Raw genomic sequence first — 19,990 nt, forward strand, 5'->3', positions numbered from 1 at the left:
TACAGGGCAGATGAGCAGTACAGCCCACCAGAAGAAATAGCTCTCGCACAGAGCCATGAGTGCATGGGCGGAATGAGACAGGCAAATGCAAGGGGTCTCAAGGGGTGGGAGCTGCTTGACGTTTGTGTTCCAGGTGGTGCCTCATCAGTCAGCGGGGCAAGTGTCTGTCAAAGGGGATGTGTGGTCTTCTCTTGCCTGGGACTTCTGGCTAAGTTTCTGAATTGAGAGGAGGAGGCACTTAATTCTTAGACTGACTCTTGATTTGTTTTAGTTTCCTGTGACCTTTATTTTCAAAATCTGGACACAGAATCCAGGTCTAGATCACCACAAAAATAGTGAGTCAAATCTTTGTAAAGTTTGCAGGGACGACTCTGGGAATTTGTGTACATCCAGTGCTGGATAGTTGTAGAATTGTTAGCAGAATAGCTATCACATTTCTCCCTCTCTCCAAAAGATTTATTTATTCATTTGAGAGTTACAGAAAGAGTGAGAGACAGACACACATAGAGAGATCTTCCGTCCATGGATTCACTCCCCAAATGGCCACAATGGCTGGGGTTGGGCCAGGCTGAAGCCAAGAGCCAGTAGCCTCTTCCAGGTCTCTCACACGGGTAGCAGGGGGCCAAGCACTTGAGATATCTTCTACTGCCTTCCCAGGCCATTAGTCAGGAACTGGATTAGAAGTGGTGCAGCCAGAACAGAAACTGGTGCTCTTATGGGATGCTGTCATCTCGGTTGGTGGCTTTACTGGCTCTGCCGCAATGGCAGCCTTGCACATCTCTTATCTCATGGGAATCTTCTTGGTATGAGACTAGATACGTACTCCATGTACAGGACCCTAAGGAAACCATTCTTGACTCAGTGAATGGCTTTTTTTTTTTTTTTTTTTTTTGACAGTCAGAGTTAGACAGTAAGAGAGAGAGAAGAGAGACAGAGAGAACGGTCTTCTTTTCCATTGGCTCACCCCGCAAATGGCCGCTATGGCCGGCGCGCTATGCCGATCTGAAGCCAGGAGCCAGGTGCTTCATTGCTCCTGGTCTCCCATGAAGGTGCAGGGCCCAAGCACTTAGGCCATTCTCCACTGCACTCCTGGGCCACAGCAGAGAGCTGGACTGGAAGAGGAGCAACTGGGACAGAATCTGGCGCCCCAACTGGGACTAGAACCCAGGATGCCAGTGCCGCAGGCGGAGGATTAGCCTACTGAGTTTCGGCACTGGCCCAGTGAATGGCTTTTCTAAAGAAAGATACATGAAGTATGTTTCCTCAAGCCTCCTCAGCTCTGGGAAATCTCCCACGTGAACTTTGTAAATGAAAGAAAGGATTGCTTCTCTTTCACTATGGTTTCCTCCCTTGCTTGTTTAATAATTGTTTGTTAAGTACTGGGAAAGTTGAGAATGTGAACTATATTCAGTGGAAACTTATTCAAGTCGTTTTTCTCCAAGAAGGTATTTGGTCATAGTGCACATTGCTCTTTGGACTTGGCAGAGAAATGAGCTGAGTAGGTTACTCTCATATCAGAATGTTTTCAGTTAAAGAAAACTGAGACTCATCACCATCAAGAAATGTGTTCAGCATCATAAGGGGGCTGGACGACTGGACATGGCATACAACTTGGATACCTGGAGGCCCACACTTGTTCAAGGTGTTTCTTACTGACTTATTTTGCAGGGGCAAATATTATGATATAGACAAGGGAGTGTCATGGACAGAGAGAGGTTAACTGAGCTGCCTGTGTGTGGTCAGCTCCTTAGTGATGGAGCAAAATCTAGAGAGATACTGTCCTCTCTTGAGTCCACTTTAGGGACCATTACCTCATTGGCTCCCTTAAGACAGTGAGGGACAGCCATGGGTTTATTTTCTTGGTAGAATGAGGAGCAGGGGGTTGCTGACAAAGACATTGGGAGTGACTTTGGGAGGGAGTAGCTTTCCTTTCATGCAGAAGACAGCCTCCTGTCCTGATAAAAGCTCCATTAGTTACCTAAACTTTCCTTGAAGGGGCTGATGATCGGACTTACTGCTTAGAAAACACAGCCATCACATGTGCTTCTGACTCCTGGACTCCCATCTCCCTGCAATGGGTACTCTCTAGGGTCTTAAGGACAAGTAAATTAGGGGCCTGCTACTACGTGTTATTTTGTTTTCTAACTGAGTTGGAATTTGTGTAATATAAAGTTAACCATTTTTAAGTACACAATGCAGTGGTATTTTGATACATTCAGAACAGGAGCACACCTTCCAAGTTCCACACCATTTTCATCACCCAAAAAAAGAAACAGGATACCCATTAAATAATTGTTTCCTATCCCCTTGCTGCTGCTTGGTTTTATATGCCTCTAGCTTTAATGTTATCCTACATACAAACATGCAAACGCATGCATGTGCTGTGTACTCACATTGCACCCACTTGTTTTTCTCTATCTTTCTATGTCTGTCTGTCTGTCTGGATGTTTCAGACAGAGGGCCTAATGCTTTCTAGTTTTGTAAGCAATTAAAAAAAAAACAAGAAATATCTCTTTTATTTTTTTAACATTTCTGTATTTTTTCTTACATTCTTATTAGATAATAATCCAGCAAGGAATAAAAAAGACAAAATTGGTTCTTAGCCTTTTATTATGTAAAAATGTCTTCTTATAAAAATATTTTCTAATTAATTTATCAACACAGAATTTTAAACAGATTCTCTTATCTTAATATTAAGTAATCACCTGGATTTTGTTTCTGTTTTTAAAATTCAAAATTACTGAACCAAGTAATTTAGTTATCAACGTTTACATTTCTTAGGAAATAACCAAAGAGGCATTCTTACTATAATTTTTATGTTAATAAAATTACCATTGTTTACATTTTTTATGCCTTCCTTATTCCTGGTAATTATTTGAAGTAGACAGTAGCAGATGTTTAAACTATCTATCTTTAAAATTGAGAAAAATAAAAATCAAATGAAAGAATGCCTGAAATATAAATATTAAAAGAAAGCCAATTTAATTATATTGTACCTATTCTTTTTTTTAAAAAATGTAGTTTTTAAAATTTATTTTTAAAGATTTATTTATGTATGTATGTATTTATTTGAAAGGCAGAATTACAGAGAGGCAGAGGCAGAGAGAGAGAGAGAGAGAGAGAAAGAGAGATCTTCCATCCACTGGTTCACTCCCCCAAATGTCTACAACAGCCGGGGCTAGGCCGATCCAAAGCCAGGAGCCAAGAGCTTCCTCCAAGTCTCCCGTGTGGGTGCAGGGGCCCAAGCACTTGGGCCGTCCTCCACTGCTTTCCCAGGCCATAGCACAGAGCTGGATCAGAAGTGAAGCAGCCAGGACTTGAACCAGTGCCCATATGGGATGCTGACACCGCAGGCAGAGACTTAACCCACTGTGCCACAGCACTGGCTCCTGTACATATTCTTGAGACAGGAACTACTTTTTATTGATCAGTTGTCCTATTGTGTAGGCTTATTTCTGAAATGTTATTGCCCCTCTTTCAAGTTTTCTTTTGATTTGTTTTTGGGTAACTGTCCTAATGAGACAGTTTCCTTTACATTTCTTTTGCACATACAGTTTGTACAAAATAGGACTCTGATACAGTTTTGCATTTTAAATCCCTGAGCTAGCTCCTCATAAAAATTCTGTCCTTCTGAATATTTTTTTTTCTTTTCTGTTTTTGTTAGTATACCAAAGCACCTAGCTTTGTGCTTTGTTAAATCAGTAAAATATTGCTGGTAGGTTTTACCTAAATGCTTGCTGTGGGCATGGGGGAGAGTTGGGCATTTGAATGGGTAACAGATAGGCAGCTGATTGGACAGAGATGTTGACAATTTGCATACTTTTTTTTTTTTTCATTTCAATCTGTGCCCACAGAGTCATACATTTGGTAATTATTTCATGCTTTTGTTTTCAGTTGAAAGTAGTTATGGCCATATGTTTTGACAGGAAAAAAAAAAGATAGTTCATACTTTTTTGTGCCTTATGAAAGGGAGGATGGGGTAATGATTTTATAGTGTGCTATGGCATGGATTCCTGTTCAGAGCTTCACCAGATTGGAGACTCACTGTTCATAACAACTCTCATGGTAAGCATGTGTCTGAAGCACCCACAGCAAAGTTGGATGCTTCGCATGCAGCAGAGAGTTCATCTGTAACTCTGCTTAGCATTGGTGGACATCGTTTTCTAGTAAGAACACCTGACCTCCAGAGCCCTTAAACTGTTGGTGATTTGGAAGGCTGATCAAGCGTTATATCTTCTGAGCTGGGATTGGAGTGAAAAGCCCTAAGGTGTAGCCCTGCTCCTGCCAGACATTGGTGGGACCACTACAACAGCCATACCTCACCCTCCCCAGCTGAAGTTTCCTAACATAAAAGATGAATGGGATGTGTGACCACTGAGACAGAGAATCCATCTCAAAATAATTATTAAATAAGATAATGGACACAAAAGCTCTTTGTGTTTTCAAATACTAGGAAGATTCAGACATTTATAATGATGAATCCTAAACTTTTACCAAATTTCCTTTTTGTGCAGTTAATTTCAAGGTCAAACAGTATATCTAGATAAGTACTCATGCATTTCCTGTTTGGTGAATTGTTTCAGTGTTCTTTTCCTTTTACTATCTGGTAGAATCTCAGTCTCACTATTCTTTCATTCTTACTTTGTTCTCTGTGTTTGAAAGTGTGACTTCCTACTTGTATGTGACACAGCTTCCTCTGTGATCCTTCTTGCTTCCTGGGAAGGAATGGGTACCTAGAAATGAGGGCTCCCTGACCCTCTGTGCTGCTTGTACGGACAGACACAGCACTGAAGACACTTGGGATTTGAGAAATAGGAACAGTATTCGTAGTGTGGCATGAAGTCCAAGTGTAAAGTCATGAGCATTTTTAGTGTGTGCTGCTTTCCTTTCTGCATTGTCCTTTCATAACCTGTACCTTCTCTATTTCCTCTAATTCTTTCTTATTCTTTCTTTTTTTTAAAGAGATATTTTATTTCTTTGAAAGAGTTATAAAGAGAGGTAGAGCCAGAGAGAGAGAGGTCTTCCATTCTGCTGGTTCACTCCCCAAATGACTGCAACAGCCAGAGCTGAGCTGATCTGAAGCCAGGAGCCAGGAGCTTCTTCCAGGTCTCCTACGTGGGTGCAGGGACCCATGGACTTGGGCCATCTTCTACTGCTTTCCCAGCCCATAGCAGAGAGCTGGGTGGGAAGAGGAACAGCCAGGACTCGAACCAGCGCCCATATGGGATGCTGGCACTGCAGGCTGGGGCTTTAACCCACTGTGCCACAGTGCCTGTCCCAACCCTCTAGTTCTTTCTAAAAAATAATTTGTGGGAAAAGATTGCACTGTTTATCAAATTGAAGTATAGAAATGGCTAACAAACATCATTGTATTTTCCAAAGCTTGGGTGAGGAGTGATTAGAGATGTGTTGAAAATTTGGTTTGTGACCCTGAGAGAATTACCAGGGATATGCAGTTTTTTTTACCCCTCATAGTAATGTGACTTGACCAAAGCCGGAAGCAAAGAAATTGATTTGTTTTCCCTAGTGTTGCCCAAACTGAGGAACTTGCATTGCTTAAAAAAAATAAATAAATAAAATGGTACACCTGTTAACATCCAGGGAAGGATATCAGCCCTTGTCTTCAACCATCAACCTCTACGCTGAGATGCAAAAGGACAAGGGTGGTGATCAGTGCACTTAGAATCCTTAAAAGTGGACAGGTCATTGTTTCTACCTTGTAAAGAAAGCTCACCCCTAAACACATCGAGAAGTGAAGTGCACTAAAACGTGTGTTGGCGGAACCAATAAGTGTTTAGCTTTCTCTATTTTAAATTTTTAGTTTGACATGCATCTCAAGTGTGGTGTGTTTGTTCATTCATGCATGCATGCACATGGTAACTGTTTACCAGGTGCTACACACACACACACACATGCATGCACCCTCACACACTTGCACATTTTTTCCATGATACTTTTTTCAACTTTGTCTCTGTGATTAGTTATTGTTAGCAGACCCTCTTTGTGAAGTATAGAAGAAACAACAATAATCAATGTTGGAGTAAGCCCGAATTTCTGTCTTTATTGTAGAGTCATAGGATTTCTTTTCATCTGGAAGACTTGCTGTTCTCATTTAATTGACAAAACAATGCTTTAGAAGTCACAAAGCTTTTCTGGGGAATATCAATTAACAATGTTTTGATGTTCAGATACCTCTGTATGAAATAGTAGTTGTCATCCAAAAAGAAAGCCAACAGTTTGTTGCGAAGGGAGGAAAAGTGTTGAGGTAGGAGGTGATCTATTAGACATAACTGACAATCATGAATTTGATATTACAGGTATAAAGAGATGTAAATAATGTGGTCGTATCTGTTTACGTTTTGAGGGAATGGGCACTTAGCCCAATGGTTAAGATACCAGTTAAGCCATCTGATTCCCATGTTGAATTGTCTGGGTTTGATTCCTGGTTCTGGTTACTGCTTCCTGCTAATATGTACCCTAGGAGTCAGTGGTGATTGCTCAAGTGAATGGGTTTCTGCCACCCATATTCAGTTCTCAGCCACTGACTTCAGTCAAACCCAGTCCTGGCCATTGTGGAGATTTGGGGACGAACTAGTAGATGAGAGAACTCTTTCTCTCTATCTCTCCGTCCCTGCCCTCAAAAAAAAAAAAAAAAAAAAAGCCAAAAGTAATAATGGAAATAATACATCAGTTTCTTCTTAGCATTACCCTTACTTTCTGCTGAGAAGTCAACAAATGAAAGTCTGGAAACAACTTAGTGAAGTATTTAGAACATATTAAAAAGTTGCAATGTGCTAGCATCCACAGTCTTTTATCTGTGCCAGTCCTGAGCCTCTTGATGGAACCAACCCCCACATGAATAAGTAACATAAGAAATGTAACTAGAAAGAAGTCAGGTTTCACCTGGGCCACATTTTATGCAATTAAATGTTTCAAGCGATCTTTAGCCAGGTGTAACTTAATCAGTTTAAGGCACTTTAAGCAAGGGCCAAGGTATGCATAATGTTGGCATGGGCATTCCCATGATATACCACGTTGAAAGTAATAGCAAACATGCAGTGTCTGCTCAGTTAGTGCCAAGAGCAAGAGAAATGCAGGTGTAAAAATAAAAAGAAGTCTTTGGAGCCAGAGGCTAGTATACACAGACGAGATCATGTTCACACTTCACTTTAATGCTTTAGGTAAGAATATGATGGGTTTTTGGTTTGTTTTTTGTTTGTTTGTGTTTTGTGGTTTTTTTTTTTTCTTTTTTCTTTTTCAGTTTAGTGTCCTGTCTTTTGGTCATGGGTTGTTTCACCATGAAACCCCTGTGTCACTCTCCACTGATTACTTACCCTCTCCCTGTCTCTAGTATTATTACACAAATGTGTTTATTCAGACCTACCGCTCTTTGGCTCAGCGTCTCAGCGTCGTCTCTAGAAGACACATGAATGGTCTTTCTTTGTAGCACTGCACAGGAGCCTCCTTTGTGCACTCTGACCTAGATCATCTTGTGCACCTCTTTTTGGGCAAAACAGCATCTTCAGTCCCTTGGCTACCAAATAACCTTGTGGTACAGGGGACCCAGAACTCTACAAAGCTGGATTTTGGGAGGAGTCCATGAGTACCCTGCAGAGAATTCTTAGCTATCAAGAGATAACTCTTCACTTGGAAGCTCATACTCTGAAGCAAGACACACTGATTTTGAATCTCAGGTTTGCCATTTACTTAGCAGTGTGACTTTGAGCCAATCACTTAACCTCTGTGTGCCTCAAATTCCTTAACTGTAAAATTAGACTGATAGTGAACCAAAAAGTTCATTTAAAGACAGAATGAATACACGTACAACTTGGCTAGAAAAATACCTGGCGTGTCGTAAGTGAGTAAAGCATGAGCTGTTCTCTCATTGCCGTCATTTTGTCTTGCCAACTGTGATGAGAACTTTGGGTGCGTCAGGCTTTTCGGGACCAGTGCCGTTTCCAGTTGTGGAGAGTGCCATGGTAAATTGCTTCTTTCCTTTGTTTCCCCTTTGGTAATCCCTTGTACACCTCACTTGGATGGCTGTAGCAATGCAGTGTAAAATCTCAAGTGTTCTCTATCTCTGCTATCTTATCTGTAGTGTTGTTGAGTTATAAGCGCACTCACATCTCTCCTGGCGGTTTTTCTTCCTCAGGCCTTGCAAGATGAACACAGGATAATACTTGCCAAATAACAGATTTAAATTAACTGTGCAGATTTAAATTATAGTGTTATTTACAGGATTATTAGTGGTTCTGTCTTGTTTTGTTTTTTAACTGAAATAGGGTATATCCCTCCCTTTTACATTTCTAAAAGCTGTTGAAGCTTGTAAAGGCTCACTTTTATTTAGAATTTGAAATCTGATTGAGAGATTTGAAAAGCAGACAACAGCTAGCTGTAGGAACAGCATCAGAACAATATCCTTGCCTTTTTATTTGAGGAGAAGAAAGAATGGCCAAAAACAAGGCCATCTTTTTTTGTAGTTCCTGTTGTTTTGCACAGGAGGCCCACACCTCTGATTCGACCCAGTGCACTCTTTGCTGTGGCCTTGCTGAACTTGAGCCCACTGAGTGCGATGAGAGGAGAGTCCCTGGACTGCTGTCTGTCCTTCTGTACTCTCATGCAACTCTGCATATAGGTTGTGTGGATGGCTCAGGTCCGTGCCTATCATTCTTGTTGTCTTTTTGATCCTCTAGGTAGTTTGCAGTTCTGTACTTTGATTGATAAAAGACACAAGAAAGGGGATGCAAAGTCTTACAATTTTGTTACTTCTTAACACAGAAAAAGAAGTTTGGTAGGTGAGAAGGAAAAAAACTTCTGGCTAAAAACTTACAGGATTTAGCTTCAGGTTTAATTTACTCATGAATGAATGGATAATCAAGACTGTGGATCTTTAGAGGGGCGGGGACGTTTTATGTGAAATTTCTGATGGGATACATGGATGTCTGTTCACAGTGATTTGTGTTCAGGGAATTTCTTTTGGGGGAAATGTATACATATTCTCTTTCATATATTTTTGCATTGCCACCTGGAGCTCAGATGGCTCATTGCTTGATTAGTAGAAATAAAATATGACTGTCATACAGATGAGTGGTACATTTTACACATTTGGATAGTTACAAAATTTTCTGTGTTTTTTTTTTTTTCCCAACTACCAATAAGGGTAGTTGGGGAGTAAAATTCTTCAGACTGTCAGTTGTTTTAGGGCAGTTAGATCTACTTGGTTAATTCCTTTAAAAACCTCAAGTACTTTAGATGAAAATAAAACTTTCACAATTTCAACAGCTTACACATGTGCAGTTTTTCCACGTACAGTAAATACCCCTCTATTGGTCAGTGTGCTGCCAACATTTCTGTTACTTCTGAACACATTTCCTGTTTATGTGATAACAACACAGATGGGTCTTTACCCATCACTTGGAAGTGAAGGAGAGATCTTCCACTAGTTAATAGGCCTTGTCCTGATAATATAGACTGAGAATACATCAGGCAAATGATCTTTACTGCTGCAGTTTGGTTTTGGTTTTGAATTTTGTACTCTTGGATGATCTGTATGGACCATCATCTGCCTTTGGGCATGATTTACTGCCTTTATGCCTTAGAATAGGTCATTTATCTATGTTACCAGAATCTGTTGATTAACCCTCTGTTTCATTTTACTGCCCAAGTTAGGGAGTTAGAAAAGACTTTAGAAAGGAGAAAGCCAAGAGGACAGGTTGAAAAGTCAGGATCTCAAGCTATGTTCAGGCCCCTGGTAAGTCCTTTAACCTCTTCCTTTTGCTTGTTTACACATGAGGTTGAACTCATGTAGATTTTTTTTTTTTTTTTTTTTGACAGGTAGAGTAGACATTGAGAGAGAGAGAGACAGAGAGAAAGGTCTTCCTTTTGCCGTTGTGGCCGCCGTGGCCGGCGCACCACGCTGATCCAATGGCAGGAGCCAGCTACTTCTCCTGGTCTCCCATGGGGTGCAGGACCCAAGGACTTGGGCCATCCTTCACTGCACTCCCAGGCCACAGCAGAGAGCTGGCCTGGAAGAGGGGCAACCGGGACAGAATCCGGCGCCCCGACCGGGACTAGAACCCGGTGTGCCGGCGCCACAAGGTGGAGGATTAGCCTATTGAGTCGCAGTGCCAGCCTGAACTCATGTAGATTTTAAAACATGATGACCAGAGGCAGGAAAAGAGAAAGGAGCATCTCTAGTAAAGTTATAAGAGAAGATTTTTTCAAGGAAACAACCAGGAAAACAAAGAGCATAGAATAGAGACCCAATTACCACTGCCGTGAAGCACATCAGAAAAGTTCAAGTCTATTCAGTTGTATTACCCAAAAAAAGTGGCCACACTCTACTGAAATCTCTTTTTCAGAAACATGGCCGAGGACTAAAATGTAGTTTAAGAATCTCGTTTACTTCCTGCATAGGTTACAGATAATTCTTCCATGTTATATTGGTTGGCATGGTTTGCAAGCATTTTACCAGATAGTTGTACAAAAGGATGTTTAGAAGATAACTAAATGTGTATGGGACTCTAAAAATAATAAATGAAACTTAAGCCTCAAATATCCTACCATCCAATAAAGTCATTTATTGAACACCAGTTGTATACCAGGTACTAGAGATACCTAGAATTTGTCTCTAGTACTGGCCCATCTGAAATGTTCTGCTTCCCTTGCCTGAACAGAAAAGCAAGTCTTAACCTTGTTGTAACAGCAGTGCCAACAGTGGGTGGCAAACATGGCCCAGGAGGACAAGGACTAGCTCAACTCTGCCCTAGTGCTGTGCAGCTGAGCTTTCTGCAGGGAAGGTGTAGATGGGCTGTGTCTAGAGTAGCAGCCGGGGGCTGCGTGTTTAACTGATAACTGCTGCTGCTTGCTAGCAGCTGCTGTATTGGACAGTACCTTTCTAGACACCCTGTTAAAAACAATTATGTGATGAGTAATTCTTATGAGATATAAATAATAGTACTGTTAACTGAGTGTCTAATAGATTAGGAATGATGCTTGACCCCTGTTATCTGTAGTCCTTGCAACAAGAGGAGCCCTGTTTGACAAATGAGGAAACTGAGGCTCTGAGAAATGAATAGCTTTGTTCCATCCTCACAGGGAGTCAGACCCGGTCGGTTTGACTCCAGAGCTGAGTAATTTCTCCAGTCCTGCCAAAGCTGTTTACATTCTACCTGGAGGTTGTCTTTTCTCAGCACATCTTCACCTGGCTTTATGGATCAGCTAGCAAAATTGGTCATGTGGTACAATTACAGGGTCCATTTAACTCTTACGAAAGTGGAGGCATCCCTGCCCCTGAGCCATTCTTTTTTTTTTTTTTTTTAATATGTCTTCAGAACATATTAACAGTTGAGAATCCAGCCAAGTCACCTGGGAAATGAGCGAAGCACTTACACGTATGTTTCCCTACTTGTTTCTTGGGAGAATCAAAGCCTGGCCTGGATTTGTAAGACCGCAGCCACACACGATAAGCTCTTGGCATTTGGGCGTTGAACTGTCACCCTTGAGACTGTTTGTGAGATCTCTCGGAGTTCTGAGCAACTGAGTGAGCCAGGCCAGCACTTGGGCATCTGCCGCACAATTCTGCTTTGCTGTTTTTTTGCTCAGCATAGGACGTACAGTAACACTCAGTGAGGGTCGGAACAAACCTCAGTTGCAAGGTTTCAATGAATCTGAACTGAGTACTTTGGAAAGTACATCTTCAGATGGTAGTTGTGAGTCATGAAGGGGCAGGAACATTAAGGAGTTATAAACGGCTGCCATCATCCATCCCCACATAGTGACACTTCTCCTGATGCGTGATCCAAAGCCACATCTTATTCTTTAGAGTTAGGTTCCCACTTCAGCGGCTCACTTAATATGCCATGGATCAACCATAAACATACCTTGTGAAATTTCATTTTCTTAAGAGGTAATTATCAATTAATTGTACTTTGGTTATGACTGAAGTATAGCCTCATGTTGATAGTTTAGAGTATCTTTTTTACCATTTAAAAACAAGGAATTGTGTTTTTAATGGAAAGAAAGTAGAGCTTGATGACAAGTTTAAATCCTTGCTTTACTACTTTTGAAACATTTTTAACATGGAAAAGTGACGTAATGTTCTTGATTCACATTTGTCCATATAATGAAAGTGATAGCACCACGACATTAACCCTGATGTCTGATGTCTTCATTTGCATGCCTCAGAGTGTGCATAATACCATTCCAGTTACTTTCCATACATTATACCATTTAATTCTCACACGAACATTTCACAGCGTGCATTGTTATTTCCATTTTACAGATAGTAATCTCAAGACCAGGGAGACTCAAAAGACTTACCTGGCTTAGAAATGCTGGGATTGGGGCCAGCGCTGTGGCAGGTAAAGCTGCCACCTGCAGTACCAGAATCCCATTTGGGTGCCAGTTAGAGTCCTGGCTGCTCCACTTCTGATCCAGCTCTGTGCGATAGCCTGGGAAAGTATTGGAGAATGGCCTGAGTTCTTGGGCTCCTGCCCCTGCATGGGAGACCTGGAGAAAGCTCCTGGCTCCTGGCTTTGGATCAGCTCAGCTCCAAATGTTGGTGGCCACTTGGGGAGTGAACCAACAGGTGGGGGACTTCTGTCTCTCTGCCCCGCCTCTCTGTAACTCTGCCTTTCAAATAAATAAATAAATAAATCTTAAAAAAAAAAAAAGAAGAAGAAGAAGAAAGAAAGAAATGCTGGGACTTACAGTCAAAGCAAGGCTGGTTTGAGCCAATACGTACCCTGTGATACTTCGACCCTATGCATTAACAATGATACTATCAATCATAGCCATGTTGTGTGATCATTATGAAGATTAGAAATAATGTTTATGGTACTCCAACAAAAGATGTCTCATAAGAAGCCCCAAACAAACAACAGTTGTTGTCATGTTAATATCTCCATAGGTGAAAGTGAGGTGCTAAGACAGTGAGGATGAAGGCCTGACAATGTAGGAGGCATCCTCCCTTCATTGTGTTGGCTGGTTTGTGTGCTTGCTTCGTTCCCCACTTCACCAATAGGCAGATGTTCTGTTTAAAAGAACTTACATTGTATCTTTGATACCTGCAGAAAGGGTAGTTGGGAGCATTGAATGGAACAGCTAATGCACCGTAGTAGTACTTCTCAGATGACAACAAAATTGAATCTGGAAAATGAAAGCTTTTTTGCTTTTATCAGTTCAAGGTTTAGTGTTATCTGGAGATCTTTGTTAAACTCGGGATTTCTGTGTTTTGTTTTGTTTCAGTTCAGGCTTGGAAGAGAAAAGATACTGTTGCTGACTTTGAGTATTAAATATACCTTGCTATTAGTTTTCTGTGAAGCTTTTCCTCAACAAATGATTCAGTAAAAGAGCTGTGACCTGTGAGTTTTGGACAAGAGTCCCCATTTCCGATTTGGCAACACAAATTTCACACTTCTTCAGCGACTCTTGTAGAAAGAATGAGAATGCCAACAGTCACCTTGATCCGAGCCACCTTACTAGAGAAAAGTGGAGTGTGAATTTTTGTTTGATCTAGATTTCCCTTACGTCTCAGTGTTGGGAACACTTACATGCATTATACTCGAGTGTGGGACTTTTATTTCACTTTAGACTGAATCAGTTTTCTGGTACCAGGCGTTAAACTATTCCAACAACATGAAGAGATATGGGATGTTTGCTGTTCTTCTACTCATTGAATAAAAAACTGTTTTATTTAACGATTATGTTAGTAATCTTTTCTTATACCTAGAATGATAATAATGAAAACCAAATGGATGTGGCCTTTTCCTGTTGAATCACTCACTATTAAATGCCTTATTGAAACCTGGACTTTGAAATCTTCTGATTGAGAAATTGGCAATCTGCTGGACAGAAATAAAAATGACGTTTCTTATTGGTCATTCAGGTCCTTAAAGATTAAAACATGAAGCTGAGGAACAATGATTATGATCACTGTTTTTGTAAATACCATTTTATAACTTCTACCATTGTAAAAGAAACTACCTATCAAGTGATAAAAATAAAAGTAACAGTTGTATGTCTTTAGAAATTTTCTGTCTTGAGCAATTTGCCTTACCCTTTCCATTATTGAATTTTTTTATGCTGAAAATGAACTAAATAAATTTGTTGATTCCTTCTATTAAAAAGTATAGTTCTATTCAGTGTTTACTTATGTAAACAAATACAGAGAGGGCTTACCCTAAAAAATAATTTCGGAGATGAAACTGGTGAAATATAGAAATAGAAATGGAATAATAGTGTACCTGGTCTGTGAATTAATATGTAAGGAATTTATCAGATGTGCCTAAAATTGCCTTTTTAAGAAACCATAAACAGTTGTCCCTTCCCTGTTAACAAAGACTTTCATCTTACCTGAAGAGTCATCAATTGGCTATAGCCAGAAAAGTAAAAAATACATAGTGTAATTAGCCTAAGAACTTTTTAGCCGCATAAATACCCCTTTCTAGGCAAGCAATATTTATAAATTTGGGGTAAATGATCTTATCGTTAGACAGTTGAGCTTGATCATTAATTCATATTTAAAGTAGCATCCTCATAAATAACCAAAAAATGCCAAATTTTTCCTTATCTCCCAAAAGAAATGCCAAGTAATTCTTCCAAAATTGGAAAAGTAGATGAACCTTGTTAGGTATCATACAGTAGTGTTGTAGTAATAATGTATATGTTTAAGGATAAGGTAGTAAAAGATGTCATTAAAATTAAGCTATGAATTATTTTAAGAGAATGGATTTCAGTTGTTGTAAAGTGTAAGATGACTTAATAATAGAGGCCAGAGTTTATTTTCAGTTTTATAGTAAATTTACTTGCATATACTGATTCTTAAACTGGAGGATAATGCCTCGCTTGTGTTTACACTGTCCAAATGCCTGGCAGGCTACCAGCATGTCAATACGTGACAGTCATACAAGTATTGTGCTCATTCTGTCATTAGAATGACATGATCTCATTTTCAGTTTCTCCTGTTCTAGAATAGGATGTCTCCTTCTTCTTTTTAGTCTTCTCTCCAGACCTCTAAGTGTATCCCAAACTGTTTGCTACTCATAAAGTTCTCTTGAAAGTACTGAAATTAGTTGACAGATTTAAGACCTTGATTTGTTTTTGGAGTCTTGACCCATGTTTTATTCCCTGTTCCTTCAAGATGCTTGAATAATGTTTAATTCCTTATTATAAGCCCATGTGGACATAAAAGCAAGTTGCTGTTTATACATTTAAATGTGAATAAAATTACAGAATAAAATTGTGTGAAATATGGAATGCATGCTCCTCCATGACTTAGGAATCCTTCACGTTTTCTACAACGTCAGTGGGTTTCTTTGGTTTGTTTTTGTTGTGTTTAATCTCCTGGACTTGCCACTTCTCAAGGGCATTGTGGGGCATATGCAGCATGTATCTGATGTATAGATGTGTGTGCATGTTTTTCCACATCTGTCGCTGTGGACATTTCCTTTGTGAAATCCTAAACCTTGTATTAATGCTTAGTGTGTGATTTCTGGTGTTCTGAGAGCAATTATATAATTTTTCTGAGGGTGTTTGTTCAGTGTGTTGCACAGTAAAAACAAAATGGGAGCTATTTTTTGGTAACCCTACAGTTGCCTTTTTATTGGTGAATTTCTTTTCCTTTTACTGTGACCTGTGAATATCACTGTAGGCTCACTGCCAATTTTGTGAGCCGCTGCTTCAAAATGGAGGCAGGAAGGTATCCATTTTCATCAAGAGGATAACAGTGTTTCAGTCTTTCCGACCATCTGGAGAGAGGAACTTTTACAGCAAAAGAAAATGGGGATTAAAAAAAATTATATTTAGCAGAAGAGGCAAGGGGGAAAACCAATTAAAGTTAAACTATACCTTATGAATTTATGCTTTTCGACTATGCTGTCCTGTTTAAAGGAAACATAAACAAGAAAATACACAGGCTATTTTTATAAAGAACTAGTTCTCCAAGTCTCTTGAGCATTAGTAAACGAATGTAAGTAAATTAGGTTTTTGGCACACTTTTTCTGTTTATTGTACACACAAATATAATAGGCACTAAAGAGGAGCCTCCCCTGCTTCCTGTGCTCACACTGATTGTTGGTGGTCTCACGGAGGTCCAGCTTTCAGGGGCCTTTTCATGCATCTCTGAAAAAAGCTGACACTGTGGGAATTTAATATTCTAAGAAGTCTGGGTCCTCCTTCTCCTTCTCTCTCTCTCTCTCTCTCTCTCTCTCTCTCTCTCTCTTAGTGAAATCTTTCATTGAAAAGTAGAGTTTTTACTCTACCATTTGGGAGAGGCTTGATGTCTTTCTGTTTCACTTTTCATATGCTCTTGGGCCAGCTGTGTGTTTTGTTTCAGTTTTAAAAGGAATGATTGAGCACATAGAACTACTCTATGGGTATTATGCAGTGTATTTACAAGTAGACATGGTTTGCAGAATTCTTGCCTATGACTGGAAAGTATCATACCTGTTTATTCCGTTCACTGAAATACACCGAGCAATTTTGTTCGTTCTGCTCTCTCCTGAAAGGGACAGTGTTTCTAGATTTTGGTCAGAGTACCTGCTCCTTAGAAAACAATGGACCTTGAGGTGCTTTGGTCAGTGCAGGAAGCAAAACTCACTTGGCTCTCCCTCTTCAGGTCTACGCTCCGTCAGCAAGCACTGCCGACTACAATAGGGACTCGCCAGGCTACCCCTCCTCAAAACCAGCAGCCAGCACTTTCCCTAGCTCCTTCTTCATGCAAGGTAAGATGCCACTTCTTCTTCTCAAGGCAGATCTACTGGGCAGACTCTTCCTGGCCCTTTTAATGTCATATGTGGGGCAAAAGAAATAGAAGAGTCAGCAAGTGTAGAATCTTGGAGGTCACGCTCTTCTCAGGAATTGAATTCCTTGACCATAAATTAATGAACTGAAACTGTCCTTAGACCTTCTTGCTTTAAGTTAGAGCCTGTGGAGCAATAGGGAGTAAAGGTGAGATGGGTCAGCTTCACTGAGAGCTGATGGTGCTGGTGGTCTCCCTTGGCCAACCTTACCCACATCCTCACCATCCCCAAAAAGGAGGTGGGTGCATGATCAGATGTTTTGTGGCTCTAGGCTGTTTTGAGCATCCTGAATTTAGCCAGCAGGTAACAAGTTGCTCTTCTGTATCTGAAACATGATGTAAAATTTCCCATCATTTATTATTTTATAGGTAAGAACAAGGGTTTCACTTAAGATGAGATGACCTGACTACAGACTGGAATATTGCACAGTGAAAGCTCTTTCCCAACATGCTAACAGATTAAGGGTGAAAGACCCAACGTTTTTTCAGGATAGGTGCAGTGTATTTTTTTCTTTTAATTGTATATTTAGGTAAGCACAGATGGGTGCATACTCCCAGAGTTGCTAGTCTTGCCTCTGGAAATATAACTTCTTTGTGCTTCTTAGAAACAACCGAGTTGGTTAAAATGATGACAGCTACTTCGAGAATTTCCCTCCTGGAGGGTGCAGCTAAGGGCTGTACCCCTGAGATGCCTGTGACACTGTTGCTAAGTTAATACCCTGAGTTTAGGTATGGAATTTTCTAAGAACCCTATGTGCACTCTTTTTCGCCTGGGCATGGAAACCTTATTTGAGTGTACCTTGGCAAAGTGCCATGGCATTTTCTTCATTGTACCACTCTAGGGAGGGCCATGTCACAGGAAGTTGCGTGCGCTTGGGGCAGAGAGTGCGGGGGGAACAGCCTGGTGCCTCCCTTAGATTACAGTGGACCATGCAAAATCATTCTGGTTCAGAAGGGTTCATCTTTCCCTTCAGAATGTGAGCTCTTTTTGGTTGTGAGCTCCCTGAAATTCCATGGGAAATCTATAAAATTGAAGCAAATGGATTCCTCGAATACAGAGTTTGTTCCACACATACCGGAGGTCCCCATCACAGAGATACTTGATCTTTGTGACCTGCCCTGGCTTTACCTCCCAAAGGGACACAGTGGTTTGTGCTACCTGGAGGCACTGTGTGCTGTGACAAAGACTTAGTACCTTTAGCTGCAAGCAGTAAACTTCCCTGGCATCAGCCCCCTCTTCAGTGAGGAGTGAGAGAAGTTGTGCTGCACGTGCTCACAGAGGCCAGCAACTCAAGGATTCATCACTCAAAGCAGATTCTCACTGAGTAAAGTAACTGAAGGATAGGTTTTTCTCTTTGCCTAGGAAAGTAATTTGTTTGAATGGTGCTCAATGCCAGATAGACCAAGTGGATTAAAATAGTAGACTCCTTTTTATAGCAGACCACACAAAAGGGGGGCCAAATTTTCTTGTCTGCACATGAATATCCAAAAAGCAAAAAAAAAAAAAAAAAAAAAAAAAAGAGAGAGAGAGAGAAAGTACAGTTGATGTTTATAAGCACAATTAATTTGTGCAAGTCTAATTCTATTCTTTTTTTAAGATTTTTATTTATTTATTTGAGAGTCAGAGTTACAGACAGAGGGAGAGACAGAGAGAAAGGTCTTTCATCTGCTGTCCACTCCCCAAATGGCACCAATGGCCAAAGCTTCCAATCTGAAGCCAGGAGCCAGGTTCTTACAGGTCTCCCATGGGAATACAGGGGCCCAAGGACTTGGGCCACCTTCTACTGCTTTCCCAGGCCATAGCAGAGAACTGACTTGGAAGAAGAGCAGCCGGTACACAGACTGGCACCCATATAGGCTGCTAGCATTGCAGTTGGAGACTTAGCCTGCTATGCCACAGAGCTGGCCACTAATTCTTTTTTCTTTCAAAAACAACATTATGCGAAGATCATGGGATGTGATAAATATTTACTGTGAAAAGAATAATTTATGTAAAATACATATTTTTAAAAGTCTACAGTGAGTACAGTGTTCTATTAACCATTCTAAGCATATTGCTGCCCAACATATCATATTACCAGATGTTTTAGAAGACTCTTGTCCAATGATACAAATTCTCATTTATTTGTTGTATGTGCCACCTATCTTGGACTTCATGTTTGAATTTAAAGTGACACTTACATTTCTGTAATTTAAGAGCTAAATCTAAAATACATGGATAATAACTTTGTAAAGAGCTGTGTTTTCACATGATGTGCACAGAAAGAGTTGCATCATGATCCTGTCTCACATCAGCTTCCATTGTAGGCAGGACTTAAAAGAATATGCAGTTAGGTGGAAGACACTCAAGAAACTGTCTGGGAGATATTTTAAGCTCACTACTGTGGCCTCATGTTTTTAAGTTCAATGCCCATTTAATCTGTCAATCTCTCCAGAGCCATCAAAATCACAGACATAATTTTGTTCACATAATTCTTTTTTTTTTTTTTTTTACAGGCAGAGTTAGTGAGAGAGAGAAACAGAGAGAAAGGTCCTCCTTTTTCCATTGGTTCACCCCCAAAATGGCCACTAGGGCCAGCGCGCTGCACCGATCTGAAGCCAGGAGCCAGGTGCTTCCTCCTGGTCTCCCATGCAGGTGCAGGGCCCAAGCACTTGGGCCATCCTCCACTGCCTTCCCGGGCCACAGCAGAGAGCTGGACTGGAAGAGGAGCAACTGGGACAGAATCTGGCTCCCCAACTGGGACTAGAACCCGGGGTGCCGGTGCTGCAGGCGGAGGATTAGCCAAGTAAGCCGCAGCGCCGGCCCATTGTTTGCATGATTCTGTAGACTCTTTCTCTTTGTTCTGAAGCTATTCCAGTTGAGAAACTCTAAATTCTGGGTGTATACATTCAGTGGGAGGGGCCAGAGCTATGGCGTAGTGGGTAAAGCCACTGCCTGGAGTGCCTACATCCCAAATGGCTGCCAGTTTGAGTCCCAGCTGCTCCTCTTCCAATCCAGCTCTCTGCTATGACCTGGGAAAGCAGTAGAAGATGGCCCAAGTCCTTGGGCCCCTGCACTCGCATGGGAGACCATTGCAGCCATCTGAAGAATGAACCAACAGATGGAAGGCTTCTCTCTCTCTCTCTGCCTCTGCCTCTATGTAGCGCTGCCTTTCAAATAAATAAAAAACTCTTTAATACATACATACA

The 19,990-nt window shown here is 40.8% G+C and overlaps 1 protein-coding gene across 50 annotated transcripts in view; it reads left to right on the forward strand.

Annotated features, from left to right (window-relative positions):
- TCF4 (transcription factor 4) overlaps positions 1–19,990 on the forward strand; it is a 386,580-nt gene that overhangs the window by 310,666 nt on the left and 55,924 nt on the right. For all 50 annotated transcript variants that reach the window (XM_051851926.3, XM_070050130.2, XM_070050128.2 and 47 more), the window contains one exon: positions 16,619–16,724. In XM_051851926.3, coding sequence (XP_051707886.1) covers positions 16,619–16,724 — 106 coding nt within the window. The remainder of the gene's footprint in view (positions 1–16,618; positions 16,725–19,990) is intronic.

This window comes from Oryctolagus cuniculus, chromosome 10, assembly GCF_051225735.1.
Source record: "Oryctolagus cuniculus isolate XC-2025 breed Fujian yellow rabbit chromosome 10, ASM5122573v1, whole genome shotgun sequence".
Lineage (NCBI taxonomy): Eukaryota > Metazoa > Chordata > Mammalia > Lagomorpha > Leporidae > Oryctolagus > Oryctolagus cuniculus.